The sequence below is a fragment of the Botryllus schlosseri genome, chromosome 11 (genome assembly GCF_051294905.1).
Source record: "Botryllus schlosseri isolate E-star chromosome 11, Bs_hap1, whole genome shotgun sequence".
NCBI classification, from domain to species: Eukaryota; Metazoa; Chordata; class Ascidiacea; order Stolidobranchia; family Styelidae; genus Botryllus; species Botryllus schlosseri.
In genome coordinates this window covers 14772281-14792179 of record NC_137246.1, presented here as the reverse complement: position 1 = coordinate 14792179, position 19899 = coordinate 14772281, and the positions used below count along the sequence as shown (strand labels likewise).

At 42.5% G+C, this 19899-nt stretch overlaps 1 protein-coding gene across 1 annotated transcript in view; it reads right to left on the bottom strand.

The window, feature by feature from the left end:
- LOC145451148 (dynein beta chain, ciliary-like) overlaps positions 1-19899 on the bottom strand; it is a 346083-nt gene that overhangs the window by 11722 nt on the left and 314462 nt on the right. Inside the window, exons 32-73 of the mRNA XM_080329651.1 lie at positions 19387-19509; positions 19108-19332; positions 18842-19043; positions 18174-18303; positions 17950-18115; positions 17162-17269; positions 16969-17100; positions 16748-16908; positions 16003-16264; positions 15470-15627; positions 14946-15177; positions 14746-14889; positions 14556-14684; positions 14394-14490; positions 13454-13721; positions 13238-13390; positions 12350-12524; positions 12116-12289; positions 11660-11867; positions 11439-11604; positions 11275-11377; positions 10977-11216; positions 10752-10913; positions 10501-10694; positions 9135-9372; positions 7917-8108; positions 7143-7304; positions 6996-7084; positions 6787-6931; positions 5895-5975; positions 5657-5836; positions 4464-4730; positions 3933-4091; positions 3757-3872; positions 3123-3226; positions 2803-2891; positions 2619-2744; positions 2135-2244; positions 1822-1944; positions 1315-1519; positions 1110-1254; positions 12-172 (exon numbers count right to left, since the gene is read on the bottom strand). Of these exons, the coding sequence (XP_080185777.1) occupies positions 12-172; positions 1110-1254; positions 1315-1519; positions 1822-1944; positions 2135-2244; positions 2619-2744; positions 2803-2891; positions 3123-3226; positions 3757-3872; positions 3933-4091; positions 4464-4730; positions 5657-5836; positions 5895-5975; positions 6787-6931; positions 6996-7084; positions 7143-7304; positions 7917-8108; positions 9135-9372; positions 10501-10694; positions 10752-10913; positions 10977-11216; positions 11275-11377; positions 11439-11604; positions 11660-11867; positions 12116-12289; positions 12350-12524; positions 13238-13390; positions 13454-13721; positions 14394-14490; positions 14556-14684; positions 14746-14889; positions 14946-15177; positions 15470-15627; positions 16003-16264; positions 16748-16908; positions 16969-17100; positions 17162-17269; positions 17950-18115; positions 18174-18303; positions 18842-19043; positions 19108-19332; positions 19387-19509 (6804 nt within the window). The remainder of the gene's footprint in view (positions 1-11; positions 173-1109; positions 1255-1314; positions 1520-1821; positions 1945-2134; positions 2245-2618; positions 2745-2802; positions 2892-3122; positions 3227-3756; positions 3873-3932; positions 4092-4463; positions 4731-5656; positions 5837-5894; positions 5976-6786; positions 6932-6995; positions 7085-7142; positions 7305-7916; positions 8109-9134; positions 9373-10500; positions 10695-10751; positions 10914-10976; positions 11217-11274; positions 11378-11438; positions 11605-11659; positions 11868-12115; positions 12290-12349; positions 12525-13237; positions 13391-13453; positions 13722-14393; positions 14491-14555; positions 14685-14745; positions 14890-14945; positions 15178-15469; positions 15628-16002; positions 16265-16747; positions 16909-16968; positions 17101-17161; positions 17270-17949; positions 18116-18173; positions 18304-18841; positions 19044-19107; positions 19333-19386; positions 19510-19899) is intronic.

The window sequence follows — 19899 nt, the reverse complement described above, 5'->3', positions numbered from 1 at the left end:
AGTTAGCTCACTTTCAGCGAGAACTGATACATCGGATGAGTCTTGTAGAGATCGTTCATGATAAAATACAGCAGGGAAGCGCGAGCGGCGGCCGGACGGTAGTGTTCGCGAGCTTCGTTGATCTTCACCTCGGTGATCTTCGCCTCTTTGACTTTCACTTCGATTTCGGCGGCTGTCAAAACCAATGTTTCATATGAATGGCGGAATGAGCACTTCAATTTTGATCTATCGCATCAGAAATGGTTGTTATTATGGCATAAGCGGTCCAAGTACTCAAGTATATGTAAGGTCGTAAATTAATAATATTTTACTCGAGTACAACTAAAAGTAGTAATTTTCAAGTTTAGGCCTAGTTTTGTCTAGTTGAAGAGCTTCTTAGAGGTACAGGACCTCAATATACGATTGAATACATTCGGCTGACACTTGTGAGGGGTAATCATCAGCAACTAGTAGAGAATTGGAAAGAACATTATATATCAACAATCGTATCACAACATATGACGTCACCGGTAAGAAATAGCAAATAACTGAGGCGAAGAGAGGGCTTGAGCTCAATGTACTATGATTAGATGGTACATGAAATCCTTCTGTTAGCACAGACATGGTTGGCGTATTTTGATAGAAGTCGAATCCAAGGCACACAAATGAAATTGTAAATGGCCTCTCCCAACGACGCAAAATCTGTCGTTTTTAAAACTGAAAACTGTAGTAGAAGTAGTCTAAAATCATAACCACTTGAACAAGTACTGCAAGTAGGTAAAATCTTTTGAGTATTACGAAAATGTGGAAGTACTTATTTACTGACCACCACTGTATGGCGGAATACATCAAGACGACAACATTGCGCATACTCAGTCATGAGAATTCGAGACAATTCTTTACTTAACAGCCAGAAGAAAAGTATGCGTTTACATCTAGAAGCAGTCATTGCGGCTGACGCATGTGTCTCTAGCAAGTGCTGATTTCTATTAATGTGGAAAAACGGGACCAAATGTCGAGTTCTCTCATAACAAAGCCAGCTAATCGCAGGAAAGGACATTGACCATCAAATCGACGCTATAAACCCGGAAAGACTTTTACGACTAACAAGAAAAGGCCAAATTGGTTACCGGTCCTCTTGGTTTTCTCCAGATTTTCCACAAGGGCCGTGTCGCTGAGGAAATTTCCAGAAGCCGACGACAAACGTGCAAGAAGGTCGTCCTCCAGTCTCTTGAGCGTGATCTTGAAGTCGTTTTGCTGTTTTGTCAAATTAAGCTGGAAAAGCATAACATTAGTACCGTGTCGTTCGACCGATTGCGTTTAAAAGTACTGTACCTTGAGCTCTTCAAGGTCAGGCCTTTCCATGCCGACCACATCAGCCAAGAGCTGTTCTTCCAGACCATCCCGCGTGACGGTGAAATTGATCAGAGTGCACTGAGCCTGCATCTCCGGCTGGTAATGCGGATTTGCCAATTTCGTATGGAGGATTAATTTGAAGTTTTGGTGGTATTCGCATTCTTTGTCACCGATTTTGATGTACCTGTGTATGAAACCTTGGGTTAGAGTTGTAGCCCCAACTCCATTCCTATTTCCGCTGTATATATGTGCTGCTTTATAGACTGGGAATTTTGATATTCAGGCATTGATTGTTAGCATACAGGGATTGCAACACAGAGTTTTAAGATACAGAACCAGGTGTAACTCAGCTTATATGTAATACACACACCCTTTGGTCAAAGTGAATCAAACTAAGTTAGGAAGCTATGGAGAGTTTATTCTACCAACAGAATTAACAGGAGTGTTAACAATAAAGTGGAAGCTGTATCACGGTCAGTCGCACACCTTCCTTTCTTGATGGTTTCACGTCCCAGCAGAGGTCCCAGCACGGGATCGACAGACTCCTCTATATTTTCAATCAAAACTGGATCTCCAACTGCCAAAGCGTTTTCAATAACATCCAAGTACCTGTAAAACCAAACAGTTTTAGTTCCTGCTTATTTCTACTTATTTGGAAAGCTTTACATTCATATATACGTATGCCTGCACTAATCACCATATGGTATCAACACTGTGTGCATTATTTCAAATGCCTGATTTCAATAGAACGTAGCATTCTCTGTAAAACGATTTGCAAACTCTACTCGTCATCACCCACCCTCTCTGGCCAAGACGAAGTGTTTTCAAATCGGCTCCGTATTTGTTTTTGATCCACTTGATACCTTGAAGTTGGGGATCCACCATCAACGGCCAACGTTGACAACTCACCTACGTAGAAAAGCAGTGTGATAGGAAAGTGCAACAGTGACCAGAAATGGGTCGCGCTTTATGACTCGGGACATGAATATTTCATAGAGTCCAGAGCTTATTGCGATAGAAGTTTTGAGAAAGCAAACATTTGATAGAAAAATAAAAATAAAATTAATAATAAATCAATTATAAGTATAACAAACACTACATAGAAAACTGGATCCTAACAGACTGGACAACGGCGTTATCGACTCTGGTGCCTTGGTCGTTTAAAAAAGATGTAAAAATTCAAAAGTAAGACTTATACTTGTACCAAACGAAAATCTCGCAAACACCCATCCTAAAGCTTAACAGGACAGGAGTCAGATATCAAGTATTTATATCCATCTTACCAGAATTGTGGCGTTTTCTGTTGACATCCGATCAGCCGGCAGTCCTTCGTTGTTCCATCCTGCCACGTCAGCCTCGTCAGTAAGCATCGTTATACAATCAATGTCGTCAGTACTTGGAATTGCAGGCTGTAAAATTTAAGCGTCGATCAGGAACTGAGTAAGATGTGGGGGATATTTGGCATACCTGAACAGATTTCAGGAACGGAATCCATTTCTCCTCGAGCAATTGTACTCGGTATGGCTTCGTGAAGTATCCAACGTACGAAACGTAGGCTGTCCAAAGATAACAAGTGATTCGTCGTTATATAATCCGTGGGACTGAGATTTGGCCAAAATGCCGGAAATACACACGACAAATAAATATCCCAATTTGCTACCAGATTAATTTGCCTATGGCACCCCAAAAGTACAGGATGCCCGTACAGGCCTGGTAGTCAAACACCTTGAAAAAATTACACGAGACAAGACAAATGCAAAGTGTGTCATATATGGAATGTTCCTTACCTGTCACAATTAACACATCGCCGATGAGTTTCGTTTCCTGCTCACGAAATTCTTTCACTGCCTCGGCCCAACGCACATTCTCAGAAGCCAGACCACCGACAAGCCTAAAATAGGGCAATATACCTTATGCCTATACCTTAGTATGATGAGTCGAGTACTCGAATCGAATCAAGCATTAATTTTAACGATTTGTCTCGAGTAGAGAGGGACAATTTTTTCAGGTAGCCACTAGTTATTTTCTCAATGAGAAGTAGGCTATAGTTTAGGTTCTTTCTTTACGAGTGTAACCTTGAAACTATACCAGCATCCAAAACATGTAGCGCAAGTGCACAGGGCGGCAGCGGTGGACCCGTAGCATGTTCATAAAATCGACATGAAATTGATGTTACAATAATGCCAAATTTTCATAAATCTAGTGTAATCAGTATTATATTATTTGTCACCGAATTAAAGCTACATATTTGAACTTGAAAGTCATCCATACTATTATGACATCATAACGATTGGTAATTGAATACTTGACTCAGCGTCAAATAGTCGATTTGTAATCAAATCATTCGTGCTCTATTTTGCCAAGCCCTGCTTTAGTATACCCACAAGTATAGTGCTCCGCTCATTTCCAGCCAAAGATTACCTGTTCGCCAGCGAAATGGTGAGTTGCGTCTTCTCGGCCTCTTGCTGACACTTCAACTTGGCCGCAGTTGCTTCTTCGAACTTGCTCGTGAGCTCGGCCAAATTTTCGTTCAAAACCTGCGAAACACGACTCATTCAGTCGCTCGCAAATCAACGTAAACGAGACGCCGGCCTTACAGCAATCTTCGCTTTGATGACTCCGAGCTTCTCTTGAGCTGCTGCGAGCTCAGCGTTGGCTTTGGCCAATGCGATACGTTTCGGTTCCACGTCGCAGAAGATTTCGTAGAAATTCACGATGTTGATGACCCAAGCGCACAAGCCGGCGGCGGCCAGCGACTGAAAGCACACGTGCAGGTTGGATACATCGCAAAGGGTTGGAAGCTTTGACCAAGTTGGGGCAGAATGCAAGGGAGAAATTCACAACAATTCAACATATTCCAGGATAATTCCCATTGACTTAACATTCGATCGCAGATGATCGTGGATGGTGAATTAAAACATTACTCTTTGCAATTGTTAGAGAATTATTAATTGGTAGCGAAATTCAGTGCTTTTAATAGTTACATAGCTAATAGTTCTTTCAATAGGGGGAGGGTAAAGATTAAGGTAGAATTTACAAGAAGCTAGCGATTGAGATCGGAAACTGCATGGGCGGTAACTTGAATCGCGACGCGATATCGGCTTGACACGCATGCCAATTTCACACACCTTTCCTCTGATGAAGTCCGGATCGAACTCCTTGTCGTCCAGATACGGCCTGATGGCCTTCAAGCATGCCTCGTGTATGTTCTCCTTGTCGTAATTGATCAGCGCATCTAGGAAGGCGTCCACTTTACCCATCGCCACCTTGCCCGCCTTCCAACTCCTGTCCTTGGGCACCTTGCCACCGGGTGCCATCAGCACCATAACACCGGCAATGACGTTGACGACAGCACCAGGCGGTGCGCCAAACGATTTCAACTCAGTCAGGTTGTTCTAGTTTAGAATGAAAGTTTAAGATGCAAGTTGTAGAGGAACACGCACCGATGCACCCAGAGGTGGTCAGTAACGGGCAAAACTACATACATTTTATACTTTGAATGTCGTAAAGCAGCACGTATGTCTGGCATAAGATTGCGTCACTTTTACAAGCGCAATTGTCATGGCAACTGGACAAAAAAGTCCCAGTATAACGGCAGGGTGACCATATGTCCTTTTTTGACCTCCTTTTTCAGAAAATCGAAAATTTCCGCCGAGGACACCTAAATGTCCTCCTTTTTTTAAATTCGTCATCCTTTACAGCTTTGACACCTAGGCTAATGGACATGTTCAACTAAAAACGCTATAAATACGCGAAATACGTAATGCGGACGTTCGAGCGGGTCATTCGGGAAAAAGACCGGGAAACTGACCTTTTTTTAGTCAACACCACAGCAGTATCTGTAAAAAGTGGGTAATTCGGGGGTCGAGTCGAAATGATGACCTTTCGTTTTTTAGTCCACACACGATTTCAAGTCAAAATTTTAAAATCAGCTGTTTCCCTTACGGTAATCTAACTTTTACGATTTGTAAAAAAATGTCCTTCTTTCCCGATTCCAAGATATAATAACCCTATATAACGGTAACTGACCATCTTTTCGAAAACTGCGGTCACTGGTCATTTTGTGTTAGTCGCAAAAATGTGTCCTGTAATTTCAAAAGTGGCCGCCTGTGATCAACCGCTAAAAGTATGTGACCCCCTCAACCTAATCTACTTTTGGAAACTAATTACTCAAGTACTCTACCAAACTTCGTGTTCTACTTATACTGGTAGTTTTGTCACGCCTTTGAAATTGCGTCTTCCACTTATAATCAAGTAGAAATTTACCGCGTACTTCTGCTCGATTAGAAGAACTGACTACTTTGATCAGCGGTGCTCGTACCTTGTTCAGAGTGTTCAAAGCCTCTTGAGCAGCGAGTAGGGCCGGTTCAGCCTTTGCTAGATCACGTTCACAGTCTTGTTGCTTTTTCGTGACTTCGATTTCAATCACCGTGACTTTCTCCTCTTCTACATCGGCAATAGCTTTCTCTTTGGATACCTTCTCGGTTTCAACACCAACAATCTGTACGAGAGGTCGGTCCGTTAAGACGATTCAGGCGCCGGAACCTTTCACAATTCACCTGAATGAGTTTGTCGGCGTCTTCGTTTTTCTGTTTCAGTTCAACCTCTTGAGCAGCCAGTTTCGCTTTCAAGTCGTCGACCTGATATCGAAAGCAGACTAGTAAGCAATAGCGGACAGGCAACGCCTTTTATTTCGCAAGGACTCATGATGTGAATTTGTAGGAATGGCTCGGCGTGGAATCTATTGCAATCGGGCAACAGTCATGAAGATGGCACCACAGATATCCTAATGCTCATCCAAAAATGTGACAACGACACCAGCATTAGCGACATAATCTCTGGTCATGGATCATAATAATTAATCGGCCAAACCGATATGGTTGCAGCCAACCAACATTAGGTGTTTGGACGACGGAAATGGAAAGTAAACGCACATTTATAGGTTCCATTTCCACACTATCCCGGAGTGCCGAACAGTGTGGAAGTAACGGATACCAGTTTTACAAACAGTTGTTTAGTTTGACATGGCCGGAGATCACACACATTATATGTCAGATGTTCTACCACTACGTTAGCTTGTCAGTATTGCAGAGAATTATTGACATTGGTGAAAACATCAATTTATCAAGGTGTGGATGCCTGTTTTTAGCACGTTCCTGCATTTTCTCTGCTAGATATTTAGGGAAAGACGAGAGTTCTGATTGATTGACTTCACCAAGTTGTTTCGACTTCCCACGTGTTCATTGTATAGCATTTACTGTGGTGTCTTGAATTGATGAAAATGGTAATAAAGTGATACTGATCTTACTACTCTCCGAGCATGTCTTCTGTAAAACTTACGCTTAAACTTGAGCTGTAATTCAAGGACAGGGTCGAGGAATTCAAGCTACTACCCACCCTGCATCTAGCAGCATCTACTACACGCCTCCTACGCATCGCGGGACATCCTACCTGAGAAGCCGTACTCCGTAGTTTTTCAAGACCATTCTCCAATCTCTCCACCGCCATCTGCAATTCCTTGCTCTTCCTTCCGAGCAACGTTTCATACAGCTTTATCTGCTCCAAGAAACTCTTTGGCGTCGTGTAATTGTACTTTCTATGAGAACGAGACAATGGTCATATTGAACACAAAAAAGTGATCCACCCTGATATTTCCATACCTGTCGTTCACTAGATAGGTTTTGCTCAGTTCGTTCACGCTGACGTGGACGTACGACATGAATTTGCTCAGAGACGGTCGAATGTCATCCTGTGAATGAAAATATCAACCTCAAATTAGGGAAGAACAATGTGCAGCCGATACTAACCTCAATTCCCTCAATCTCTCCGATGAAACGTGAACTGACAGACTCCAATGCGTCTTGGGGCCATTCGTGGAACCAATCAATAGCCGTGCAGTTGACGACGCCAGGAAATTTTCTGGCACGCACACGCAAGGTGTTACCGACGGGAGAGAAGCAAAGCGCCACCTTTGAAAACAGTCGTGTTGGTACACAGTGTAGGGGCATATAGAATGCGAGCAAGTACAAGGCTGTCACGTTACCCAGAATCAGTCGAATCAGTGTTACCATTACCGAGCATGACAAATTTTACAAGATAACCACAATTTATCACAACACCCTAAAATTACAATTCTATACCTGATTATTTTCTAACTTGATTTGGAACAGAGGCTTAACAGGCAAGACCCACGAGATAGCACAAAACCGTGCTTTCAAAAGCAGATGGCCACTTTGTTCGAAACACGTGAGATGACGAAAAATGTACGGTCAATCGAGAAGTGGTCAGTTACCTTTTCGGAATACTCGAGTAGGTTTTGCCTACTGACAATATTCACTCCGTTGGTTATAATTCAAGATAACTTTCTACTTCTGCTTAACAGTTTTTCAGGCAAAACTAGCCCAAGAATACTTACTTTATTCTTACTTGGAAATCGGTAATTCTACTTCTACCTGAGTAGCGTACTTGACTACTGTGACCACCTATGGTCAAATGTCAAAATACCAAATGGACAATCCCCAACAAGCTTGTGTTTGTCACGCAACATTCTCAAAAAGAACTCGACCTGCATTCACACAAACCTTCAAGTTCCTGCGGACACGCTCTATGAAAAATTTCCAGCAAGTGTCCCTGGTGTCCTGGAGGCCTGCGCCTTTCACTTCGTTTCTGACGCCGTTGATCACGTTCTCAACTTCGTCATCCGGAAACAGGTCCGAGACTTCGCCGGTGGACAGTAAATCGTTGACAAGCACCAGGAACCTCTCGTCCGAGACCTGCGCAGATAGGAAATTAAACTCACACTTTCAGGCGTGCACATCTATATAATTCTAGTTGTATAATTAGACCGGTGGTTCCCAACCTAGGGTTCGCTTGCCTATTCTCTGGGGGTTGAAAATTAAATACCAATGACTATCACGAAAATGTCAATTAACCGGACGCTATCGGCGGCACATTTCTGAAAATTTTAGTTTATTTTTCAAAATAGAAAAATTAACCTTTCACGAATGCGAACCCACCAGACGAGGTATCAGATCGGTCGACACATTATTTTAAAGCGCCACCCACTATAACCTAAGAATGGTCTCCCGCCATCACTATTAAGATTAATGGGTCGGGTGCATAGAAATCAATAGGACCGGAATTTCTCCTTTCAGGACAACTAAACGAGTGAGTTGGTAGTGTTATGTGTTAACAGTATAAAATATGCATATATAAACACACGTTTCCGGCAAGGCAGACCAACTTATAGATTGTTATCTGTGATTCGCGTGACACAGGATTTCACATATCACTATTTGACTGGATAGAGATAGAAATCGTTCCAAACGACCTCTAGACTTTGCTATAGTGTTGATGGATAGACGGAGGTCCACAACTTCGTAATTGCATGATTGATAATAATGCGCAAATAGTCGTCAGCTTCAGATAGCAGCACACCAAATAGAGAGGTGGGGTCGCGAAACATTTTCAAATCGAAATTTGAGGTGGCGACCATGAAAAGGTTGGGAAATCCTGAATTAGACTAATTAGAGCTAATTACGGTAATCTAATTCTAATCTCATCTAAGAAATGTGTCTATTTTGTCTATGCTCTAATTTAAGTTATAATCTAATTTTTGGTTTCCCTGCAAATACTACAGGAGAACTGTACAGTGCGAAGCGAGCCTATCTTGGTGTAGGGACATTTGTCATTCTCATACTGAGAAGTTATTCTAAGTCTAATCTAATATGAAAACACTGTAGATACAATTACAATCTATTTCGGAAAAGCTAGAATTTTTCGAGTGAAACAACTCATACCTGGGCGTCCGTCAGCAGGAAGAGCACGCCGAGATTTTTCACGCCTGCTTTGACGTACAGGGCGCCAAGATCGATTTTCAAGTCCGGTATGCTGTATCCTTTGCGGAGAGTGATTTGGAAGACATCCAGCCCACTGATGTAAGCGGCTAATCTCGACAAGCTCTGTTTACCAGAACCGCCGACGCCGACTAAGAGAGCGTTACCTCGCGGGCTTTCGAAGATACGGTTGATGCGGCAGCTGAACATTTGGAAACAATGGCATTAGAAAGAACATCCCTACACTCTTGGAATATTTCATTGGTATTACGTTGTCAGTCGGTTTTGTTATAGACGAATTTGTCTCTGTTACACCATAAATGTGCATTTTTAAATGCCGCTTGCGAGTCTTTCTACTTGCCATTATTATGTCACAACTGTGCTTTTGTGTATTACTGCCTGTTGTCTCGACCAAAGAATGTTCTTGGGTCTCGACCACCGAGAGTTGCACGTGCGACTGATTACCTGCTCGTTGAACTCGTGTGACCCGTGGAGAGATCATTTTTGTTGTTGCGTTATTGTTGTGGCATTTTCTGTTAGAATCATTTTAATATGTATGACATCACAACTAAAAAATTATTTCTGTATTTCAGATTTGGTAAATCGCAGTTACTGGATTTATCTCCTGATGAGAGTCGGCCGAGTTTCGAGTGAATAAATTTGGCAATATGAATATATTTTTGTAGCTATAATGACATTATAAAATTCCGAATAGCGACATTGTGATATTGTTGTAAAAATTAGTTGAGAATATTCTCTATGGTTACAGAATTCTATCTTACATGCTGAAAAGCGATGTTCACGGACGTACAAACTCAGAATTCTAAATGAAACAACTTATGACAGTATTTTAGTCTGCTTGCTTCAAAGGTTTTGTATTAGCTGTTGCCATGAAAAATATTATATTTGTAGGCCACGACGGGAGCATGATTGATTGACATTTTCATTCTTATTTCTTCTTAGTGTATTGCAATTGTTGCGGTATTTTATTCGACAAAATTCGTAATAAATTGATCACGATTATTTTGACCTCATCGTCTTTCAGCAATGTAAATTTCAGTATCTTCGAAGACAAGGCTAATTAATGTATAAAACGAATATAGGATATTTTGAAGTTAAGTCAAGTCAGCGTGGATATGAATAGCTGAGAACTGTGGTCCGCACATCCTTAGTGCCAGTTACGTAATCGCTGACAAAATCAATGTTTGCAACTAAAAGCCAGTCAAAACTTATGGTTGGACTCTGCAGTCGCCTTGAATGCGACAAAGGCAACTGTTGTAAACCAATCAATGAATTTGTTATTTTGAGTAAAGAAAGCAAAGAAACGAACATGTGAGACATGGCGTCTTCAAAGAGCACAAGGTTCATAACGGCGTTGAGTTCATTGTAATTGTCGAGCGCTTCCGTGAGAAGGTTGGTCAAAGTTTGCCACGATGACATTGGGGCATATTTCGGTTCTCCAATTCCGGTCGCGAAGTGACAATATATATGCGGACTGGGAGCCAATACTTCGTCAGGAGCATCCTAGGGTAAACGGGATTGATCAAACAGTTCGTTTCCGCGACACTGAAACGTAGATACCTCAAAAAACTTCTTTGCAATCTCAGTGTAGATAGCATCGTAATTTTGCATGTCCGTGTCGTCCACAAGCTTATCCCTATACACTCTGCAAGCCTCATGTAAGCATAGCTGCAGCAAATCGTTGCCGGTCTTGACAGCTTCCGGCAGCGTAAACAGAATGCCCTATCAAAAAGCAGTTGCTGTCAATGCACTGATTTTTAGCAACACAAACACCAACCGATTTACCTGGAAAATGTTGGACAAGTCACGCAAGTTAAAGACGTAATGAAACTTGATCGCGGTCGGCAAGAAGCTCTGCGTGATTTTCTGATGCAGAACGAGTGCCATGTCCACCAAATTCGATGCCGCTTTCTGCACGGCCGGAGCAAACTTGTTGATTTTCAAGTGCTGTGTCAAGATACTGTTGTAGATGGTCTTCACAGATTCTTTCCCCGGGAAACTGAGCGCGAACACGGAGAAGTGACGCTAAAAGAGAGGCGACGTACGTGAGCAAAAGCTATATCAATCAGAAATAAATACCGACCTGTAATCTTGAGCTGATTGTGAAAGATCCGGACGTCGGATTCATGCATGCGACATATTGAACGTTGTGAATTTCCTTCAAAGTCAATTTTTGCCTGTCATACCTAGAAAGAGAACGTTCTGTGACTTCAATGTCACAAAATTGACAAGCCCAAATGGCAATACCAATGCTTGTAATCCATATGCTGCCTGATCAAAGTGTGCGGCTGCACGGTGCCGTATTTGTCGACTTCGGGCATGTTGATATCGTCAATGAAGTAGATGAGTCGCTTTGACCCAGGTGGTCCATAGTTTCTTCCTGCCTTTTTCTCAAGCGGTTTTTCCAAAACAGCTGCAAAGAAATAACACTCAACAATGCCGCTGCAAATTATATCGGCGTAGCTTACTTTGCAACATTCTTGACGTTGTGTAGTAATTGAACGGGACGTTAGCCACTACGTACTCTTCCTCGTCGAGATGCGTCAGTTTGTCATTGACCAAGACGGACTTGCCAGTTCCGGCGTTGCCGACCAACATGACCGGTCTCATGTCAGCCATCAGAAGATCCATGAAGTATTTCACTCGGATTGTGTCGATGTTGTGAACCATGACGGCCTATAATGCAGAAAAGAATCGGGTGATTAACTACACGTATATTGCGGAGATGATTACTATTTGACTTGGTCAAGAAAAAGATTTCAATAACATTCTAACAAAAACCAGTGTGGCAAGATATTCACTTGAGTGGCTTGATAAGCATGCATACTGACACACTCAGACAGGAAATAAGCATTACTACTATGCCTCGTACTAGACGCAAACGCGGACAGTTGATTTCAAAAAGATTTTCATCGAGCACTCACCTGCAGCGGTATTTCTGGGTCCAGCTCGAATTTCGGCACGATATCAGACCATGACGCAAACTTCTTCGACTGCGGTTCGATGTAGTAATCGAACACGGTGCCGTGACTCGGAAATTTGATGGTCTTAAATTCCGTCGTCCACCATTTGCTAAATTCCACGCGATGATCGACGAGCTGTCAAGGAATTGCGATGAGACAGGGGCATATGAGCGCAAACAGGCAAGTGAAAATTACCTGATCCTGAAACATGGCACCGCCAAAAGCCCAGATGCAGGCGAACACAAAATACAGCTCGTACAGGTCTTTCGGACAGTCTGGCGGGGTATTCTCGGGAGTCAGCAACACCTCGAGTAGATAGCACAGCATTTGCAGCATGCTCTGTTCCGGTATCGGGATAATGGTCTTGAATCTTAAACGTACAGATGAAAGAATGCAAATTACACTGTAAACTGTTCGCACATATAACGTATATTGCTGAATTCTTACACAGAACCCTGTTAAAATGTCCTCTACAGTTGATGAAATGGCATGATATGCATTATATACCCCCTTACAGTGATACTTGAAAAGAAGCACTAGCGCATTTCTGCTGATCTTGATTATTCTCTTGTATAATCATGACTGCATTATGATCCATTAGTGCAATATCAAGTAAATTTTCTATTTAGTTCATGCATCCAATGTTGTACATTGTTTCTTATCATTTTGTATCCAGATACAGTAGATGTTGGAGCAGTGGTTCTCACCATGGGTGCCGTTTGGCCTGATCAAGGGTGACGCAAGATAATGAGGGTTGCCGTGGTCATATAAATTCATACAAATTCTGAAGAGCATTTGGGAACTTGGTGACCAGAAACACTTCAACTAGCAAACTTTAGTCAACAGCATCATCAGCTAGTCATGAACAGTGACAAGCTTACAAATCTCGCACTCAGGATACTCAAAGTGATAGCATGCCCTTTCAGAGGGTAACGTGAGGTCAAAAAAAGGTTAAGAACCTCAGGGTTAGAGCTTCTCAGGACTCTCAACAATCTTTGCTTAGAGCAATTCGAGCAATAAGGTGATATTGATCGAAATATTGCAATTTCGCACAACTAACCAAATTTTCACAATGCGACTAACCTGAATTTGAGAGCATCCAAAATAGGCGGAACGTATTTGTCGAAAAGAATCGTCAGGTTGGCCCTCTCCGACTGGACCTCGCGACGATCGATCCAACTCGATATCGGCGGATTCCAGCCCAAATCGGCGGGGTTGACGAACAAAATGCCGGCCCTGCATGCAAAATATTTAAGTAAAACATGACTCGCTTTAGCAACAACACAATTCACAACATGCCTTGACACGGTGGCCGGGGTGGCCGCTTTCAAATGGCTGATTTCGAACAACATTCTCATGGACGGAGTGAGCGGGATACGTTCGTTACTAGCCAGAGTGAGAACCTTGTTATCATCCATGACTGTGTTCAGAGATTCGATCCACATAGGATCGATATCACCGTCCAGTACAATCCACTTTGGACCATCGTGTGCCACGTTTGATAAGTCACGCATGATCGTCGAAAAGAGTCCGTCCTTCCATTCTCTTGTCGAGGGATTAATGACGCCTGAGGATGAAATCTCATGTTGGTTACATCGAAATATGATGTGACTTGTCAAACGGGTTCAATGTATTACTATGATATCACAGGAAGTATGATACAATTTGAAAAATCACAGTACTAGTGGAATACAGTCGACACTAAGGAATGCCAAAACTAGAGCCTGACTGATACCAACTTCTCTAGAGATATCGGTATCGGTCAACTTCGGTCTAGAATGATATGATAGGCCGATAAAATGATGTCATCACTCTTACAAATGTCCCAAGCATCAGTGCTGTTGGATTGATTTATGAGGACCATTCGAGTTCAATTCCGGTTGAAATGCAGACAAGCTGTGTTTCCTGAACTAGAGTACACACGTGCTGGACCGAAAATACTAGTTTCTTACTCAGCCGGAGTTTGACTGTAAATAGATGATGTTTACACGGGGCGTACTCTTCAGACTACTGCCACTGAATAGAAGTTGATATTAGCAGAAAATATCGGTACATCGTTAAAAATATGTAATATCGGCGATATAGGTATTGTCTCAAAATTCCGATTTCGGTTTGGCTTTAGTCAAAACAGACAAACATTGAATACGACAATTCCTGAAATCCTAGCCTAACACCTCCTTTCGTCTCTCATCTACACGTACTTGGATGTGCCTACGACACCAGGATACATCCGACTTACCGAACAGTTCATCGTTTGTGACTGCTTTTGGATTCAAGTCCACCCACATGGGCTTCGTCTTTTGAATTTGGTAAGTCTTGTTTAGGGATTTCAATATCTAAAACAACGGATAAAAGATATAGCAATCCCTGTGTTATGAGTAGGTCACGCGATCAATATCACCTGAGTTTTACCGGTTCCGGCGTTACCAATGACGAAAACTGAGTGCCTGACATGCAGAAGTTCGTCAAGCTGCACGATTTTGAGGATGAAATTATCTTCAGCCTGCAAACGCAACTGCAAGACGGATTCCTGAAGAAAAACAAAGCCTAGTCACGCACAATCACCGTAAGCATTGTCACAAGAACTGTACTTTTATCTGTTTCTCAAACTCGGGCTCGCGCTTTCTGGGCACATCCAACGCTGGGAAGAGGTCACCAATCAAACCCATGAAGATAGGCAAGTCATCGGTGACGATCTTCGGAATATTAAAATCTCGCAAGGCTCTCATCAAGACCTGTACAATGTACGTTGCTGTAGCAAAAAACACCCAATTTTTCCGCACCACAGCACCTGATCTTCCGGCCTGCCTGGGTCACCTCTCTTCAGAGTACCAGCGACCACGAGTACAGATTTGATAGCCCGCAAGCCCCAATCGTAATGGTCCTGTTTCGACAGCAACTCGCGGCAAAGCGAGTACAGCGTGATGAACTTTCTGGCGAGAAGTCTTGCCTCCAGGAAGCCTTCGGCGACCAACATGATCTCACAGATCATGGCGAAGTCCGGCACCACCATAGCGCATGGTCTAAAAGGGGGTGGAAATCAGCGTAGAACAGACAGAAAGAAAATCTTTATTTGTCAACCATGCAAAGCAATAACGTAAATAATAAAAATGCAATTGGGTGATATATAGACAAGCAAGCTATAGCACGCCTCTTCTTTTCATGCTCTAGGAGGCCAAGGCTGGTGTCTGCTTAAAGGAACACTCCCAGTCGTTTCAGCACCCTCCATTTTTTCACTCATCACAATTTTGTTCAGACGGTAAGTTCTTGCATATTCTGACACCAATATAAACTAACTAGGATTGGAAATCTTACCGGAAGAGCGCTTTCAAGTTTTCAGGTAACTCCGTTCGTCCGGCGTAACCCGGATTCATTGTGATGAACAAACCGACCGAGTGCACGATACGAATATTTTCCCCGAGAAAATCAAACATGGACTTGTTCTCTTTGATCGCGTCTTGAATCGTTTTTACCTTTAACGACAGCAGACTAGTGAACCGAGGTGGTCGAATGACTTATAACACTCCAGATAGTTGCAGTTTTCAAAAAACTACATCCGACAATTACTGCAACGGATATGTTACAAGGTTCTGACAACAATTTCCTTCGTATAAGGGACACAAACTTATCCCAAAACTACTTTCTACTTTTCAAAAAGCAAAGTGTAAACAGCCAATAGTTTTACCTGAAAATCGGATCAAAAAGAAATGGAAAACGCTACGTCTTGAGTAAGTACTGCAAGTAGCCAAAACCTAATCAAGTAGTTCAAAAAAGTAAAGTACTTCATTACTGACCACCTCTGCTAATGAATCACAATGGCGCACTTCGACAGCGCTCCGAGCTATTACCTGCACAGCCACGACGGACAACACTTCTACCGAAATCCTGTTGAATTCGTCGAAGCAACCCCACGCGCCGGTTTGAGCCAGTCCCTTGTAAATGTTACCGATTGACTTGTAGTCCATCTGTTCCGAGCAGTTGAAGACATACACCATCACGCCGAGGGCGCGTCCAAGATCTTTTGTTGTCTCTGTCTTGCCGGTACCAGCTGGGCCGGCTGGCGCTCCGCTCATGGTCAAGTGAAGGGATTGCGTGAGGGTGATGTAGCATCTAATTGAGATAAATTATCACTGTAGTCAATGCCATAAGGCGTGCAAACAATTTATCTGAACAGCTTCTTGGAGGTACAGAACTGTAATACACAATTGAATTGTACATTCCTATTGAAATGAACTCGAATATTTTCAGCTGACACTCGTCAGGGGTAATCGTCAGCAATTAGTAGAGAATTCAAAAGAACATCGTAGGATACCACTGACGAGTATAAGCCGAAAATATTCGGGTTCATTTCAGTATGAATATACTAAACAATTGATTGTATAATGCTATCACATTGCTATCATTGAGTAGGACGTTCTACAGGCCTATGTAATCTTACAAAGATCTTGTCAGTGCCGTGAAAATATGCTGAATCTTAGATTTAAATAGATGTGGGCAATAAGTCAATACACTATTGCACAATAAATTCTTGGAGGATTATATTACGGTCAAGTTTATCACAGTACGTTACTTTGAAACAATTCAACCTCATACCTGTCGGTCAACGGCGTGATGACCAATCTGGGAGTGTTACCCAGATACTCGTAGCAGTACTTGAACTGGGCGTCGCAAATATTCGCAAAGCAATGGTCGACTTTCTCGTCCCAACGGTGCCGAAGCTGCGACAGCCACAGGAACGCTTGCGAGCTGTCGACCTGTACAACGCAAAGAAAGGGGTCAGTCAAGTCGCATTCCAATCATTCGCAACGGCGTACCTTTTGAGCGATCAGTTTGGCGACTACGTCACGGGCGTGCACATCGATGGTGCAAATAGTCATGATTTTCTGCCTGTCGCCCTTCGACAACTGCCCGATCAGCATCGTGATTAGAGTATTCAGCTGGTTGACCTGTTACACCCGGGGGCCGTTAATATCGATTGTGGAAAATGCGCAGCGCAAAGAGTCGTACTTGTTTTTTATAATAGTCTTTCATGGCGCTTTCGAATCCTTCTTCCAGCCTTGCGAAGGCGATATTAACTTCCGTGGTCCACCAGATCTGTGTGCCAGTCAGAGCAACCTGCAGACAAACGCAGTGATACACAAGTACAAAACTCTAAGGATCAGCGAAATCGAGTATCTGGGTGATTCGGTTCTGATTTAGGCATTAATTAAGCTTCTCGTCAAGTCAAGTATTCTAGTACCACATATTTTGGTGACATAACAGCAACAATAACTTGAAAGGCTCAAATTCGTATCTTTTTTGTGGCTACAAGCAAAATAATGCCGGTTACACGTCATACAAAATAACTTTGCGTTTCGAGATCATGACTATTCCGTAGGTATCCGTCACCATTCTGAGGGTTGATCACTATTTGAAAGAAATTTTGTTCCATAAATATTAGTAGCCCCATACAATATGTTTTTGATGCTGAAACCTCTTTCAGTTTACAGCTGGAATAATATATTTCAATGTTATAAAATCTACGGAGCCACAACTCACAAGTACAAACTGAATAGTCGATAAAACATCATATTTTTTTTTTAATCCGGAACTACAGCTAGCTGAGGTTTCGTGACTCCAGCCGTGGAAATACAGTATTGAAACTATATTTTTCGTTGAGAAAACACTCCTCTTGATGTGAAGGTGTATATTTTGTTACTCGAAAACATCGACTACTCGACTCAAATCAGTGCAGTTGACAGCCGACTCAGATTCGAGTACCTCAATCGTTGAGCCTAGCAATAATAACCACGCACCTGAGCGGGATAATCAAAGATCCATTGTTCGCGAGGCTTTTCTTCATAGGTCACAACACCTTCAGTCATCTCATGCCGCACGGTGGCTCGCATGGCTTCCAACAGTTTATTCAGCCAGTTCTCGACGGCGCCCGTACATTCGCAAGCTTCGTTGAATTCGACGTATCTACGAGGTGATATATTGTTAGCGCGCGTTCTGTTTGTTTGAAATCGCAACGTCATACTCGTTCTCTTTACTGTACATTCCCAGAGCTTTTTTAGTCGGTTCGCCAGAACTGTCCGGTTCAAACTTCAATTTTGCCAAGTTATCGAACAGCTTGGCGAGATGTCTCGACACAGCGACTGGGTTGGTGCCTGAGATCAAAAAATAACATATTGCAATGTCTAATACCCAATGGTAGTCAGTAGCAAAGTACTTCTAAGTTCAGAGTACTTCAATAAGTTTTGCCAACCTGCATCACTTACTCCAGTAATTATCTTTTTCATTACTTCCACAGCTACTGTATTTTTGAGGCAAAACTACTTATTTGGACGTGGTTGGACCTAGAGTAATTTTAAGATAAGCTTCCATCAAGTTTATGAATAAAATAATCGTAGCAACTGGGTGAAACAGCCCCTGTATCATGATAACTGGATATATTTTTAACTGCACCAATTTGCAGCGGTATTAGTCGTTTTTGTATCGATTGGCTACTAAAATTATGTGACGTCTCAACCAAATCTACATTCTCTACTTCCAGTGGAGTAGTTTTGACATGCCTTGGACATAGCTATGTCTTCTTGCAATTGAAGAGAAATTTACAGTATCACTTCTTCTTCTTATACTCGAATTGCAACGGTGACCTTAACCACTTCTGCAAATACCCGACACCATGTCTCGAAAGCTACGTACCGTTGGACAGAATATCCAGCAAGTCAGCAGACGAGACAAAGTAGAATCTCGGAAACGCGAGACGCTTCGTGTCGAGGTATTCGGCGAGTGCTTTCTCACAGAGAGACAGCCGGCTTTGAATATCCTCCAGGTTTTCATACAGTTTCGGTCTATTCGTGGCTTCTACTACGTTTGGAGTTTTTTCCAAGTAATCCGCAAGACCCTGCAATTTTTTATCAATATTTCACACCCAAACAGATACCGCGCATTACTCCGGAAATACCTACCTTAAAATCTGAATCGATGCCCTCGAATCTCTTGGAATCCTCGGGCAGCTGCGATCGGATATCTTCAGAACCGATGAAAATGGCCTCCAGGTAGGACCAGGTCCTCTGCACTTCAAACCAAATGCTGATCACAGAGTCGGCGGTCGACAGCCTCTTCTGCCATCCGGAAACTTGCTCCAGGAAATACGCAATGTACTTCGAGGTCATGAGATTTTGCAGTTGTACCTGCGACAAAGATGTTGTGGTTATGCTCAAAGTGAATTCAATTTAATATCATACTTGGTTCTCTTCAAGAGTCTCGATGAGTTCTTCGTCCGACTTGAGCAAGTGCTTTTCCGTACGGGCGTGCAGCTCGTAATCGAACTTCATGTCGCCCCAGATTACGTCTAATTCTTTCAGAACCTAAAATTACCAAATGAGACAAATGTGCAGGTGTGAATGCTCTTGAATTGGATACACAAATTGGATATATATAGAGAGAATAGGCGATGTAAGTTTACCCTTAGCAGCAATATTGATACTGAAAGAAAGTCTACACTTAGTTAGCAACATGAACCGCATGAGTGCTTATCAAATTAGATTTTTAGAGAAAATTGAAATATTGACATGACATTCAATACGTGTGTTACATCAATACTAGTTTCATTAACTGACATCACGGTCACTTCATTGTATTAATTACTGCAAGAGATTTGATAGCAATGAAATCGAACTACATCCATGCACAATGGCACTTTCAACACATTTCTGTATGGCCTTCTCCAAGCAAATCAGTCATGGAAGTATACAGCG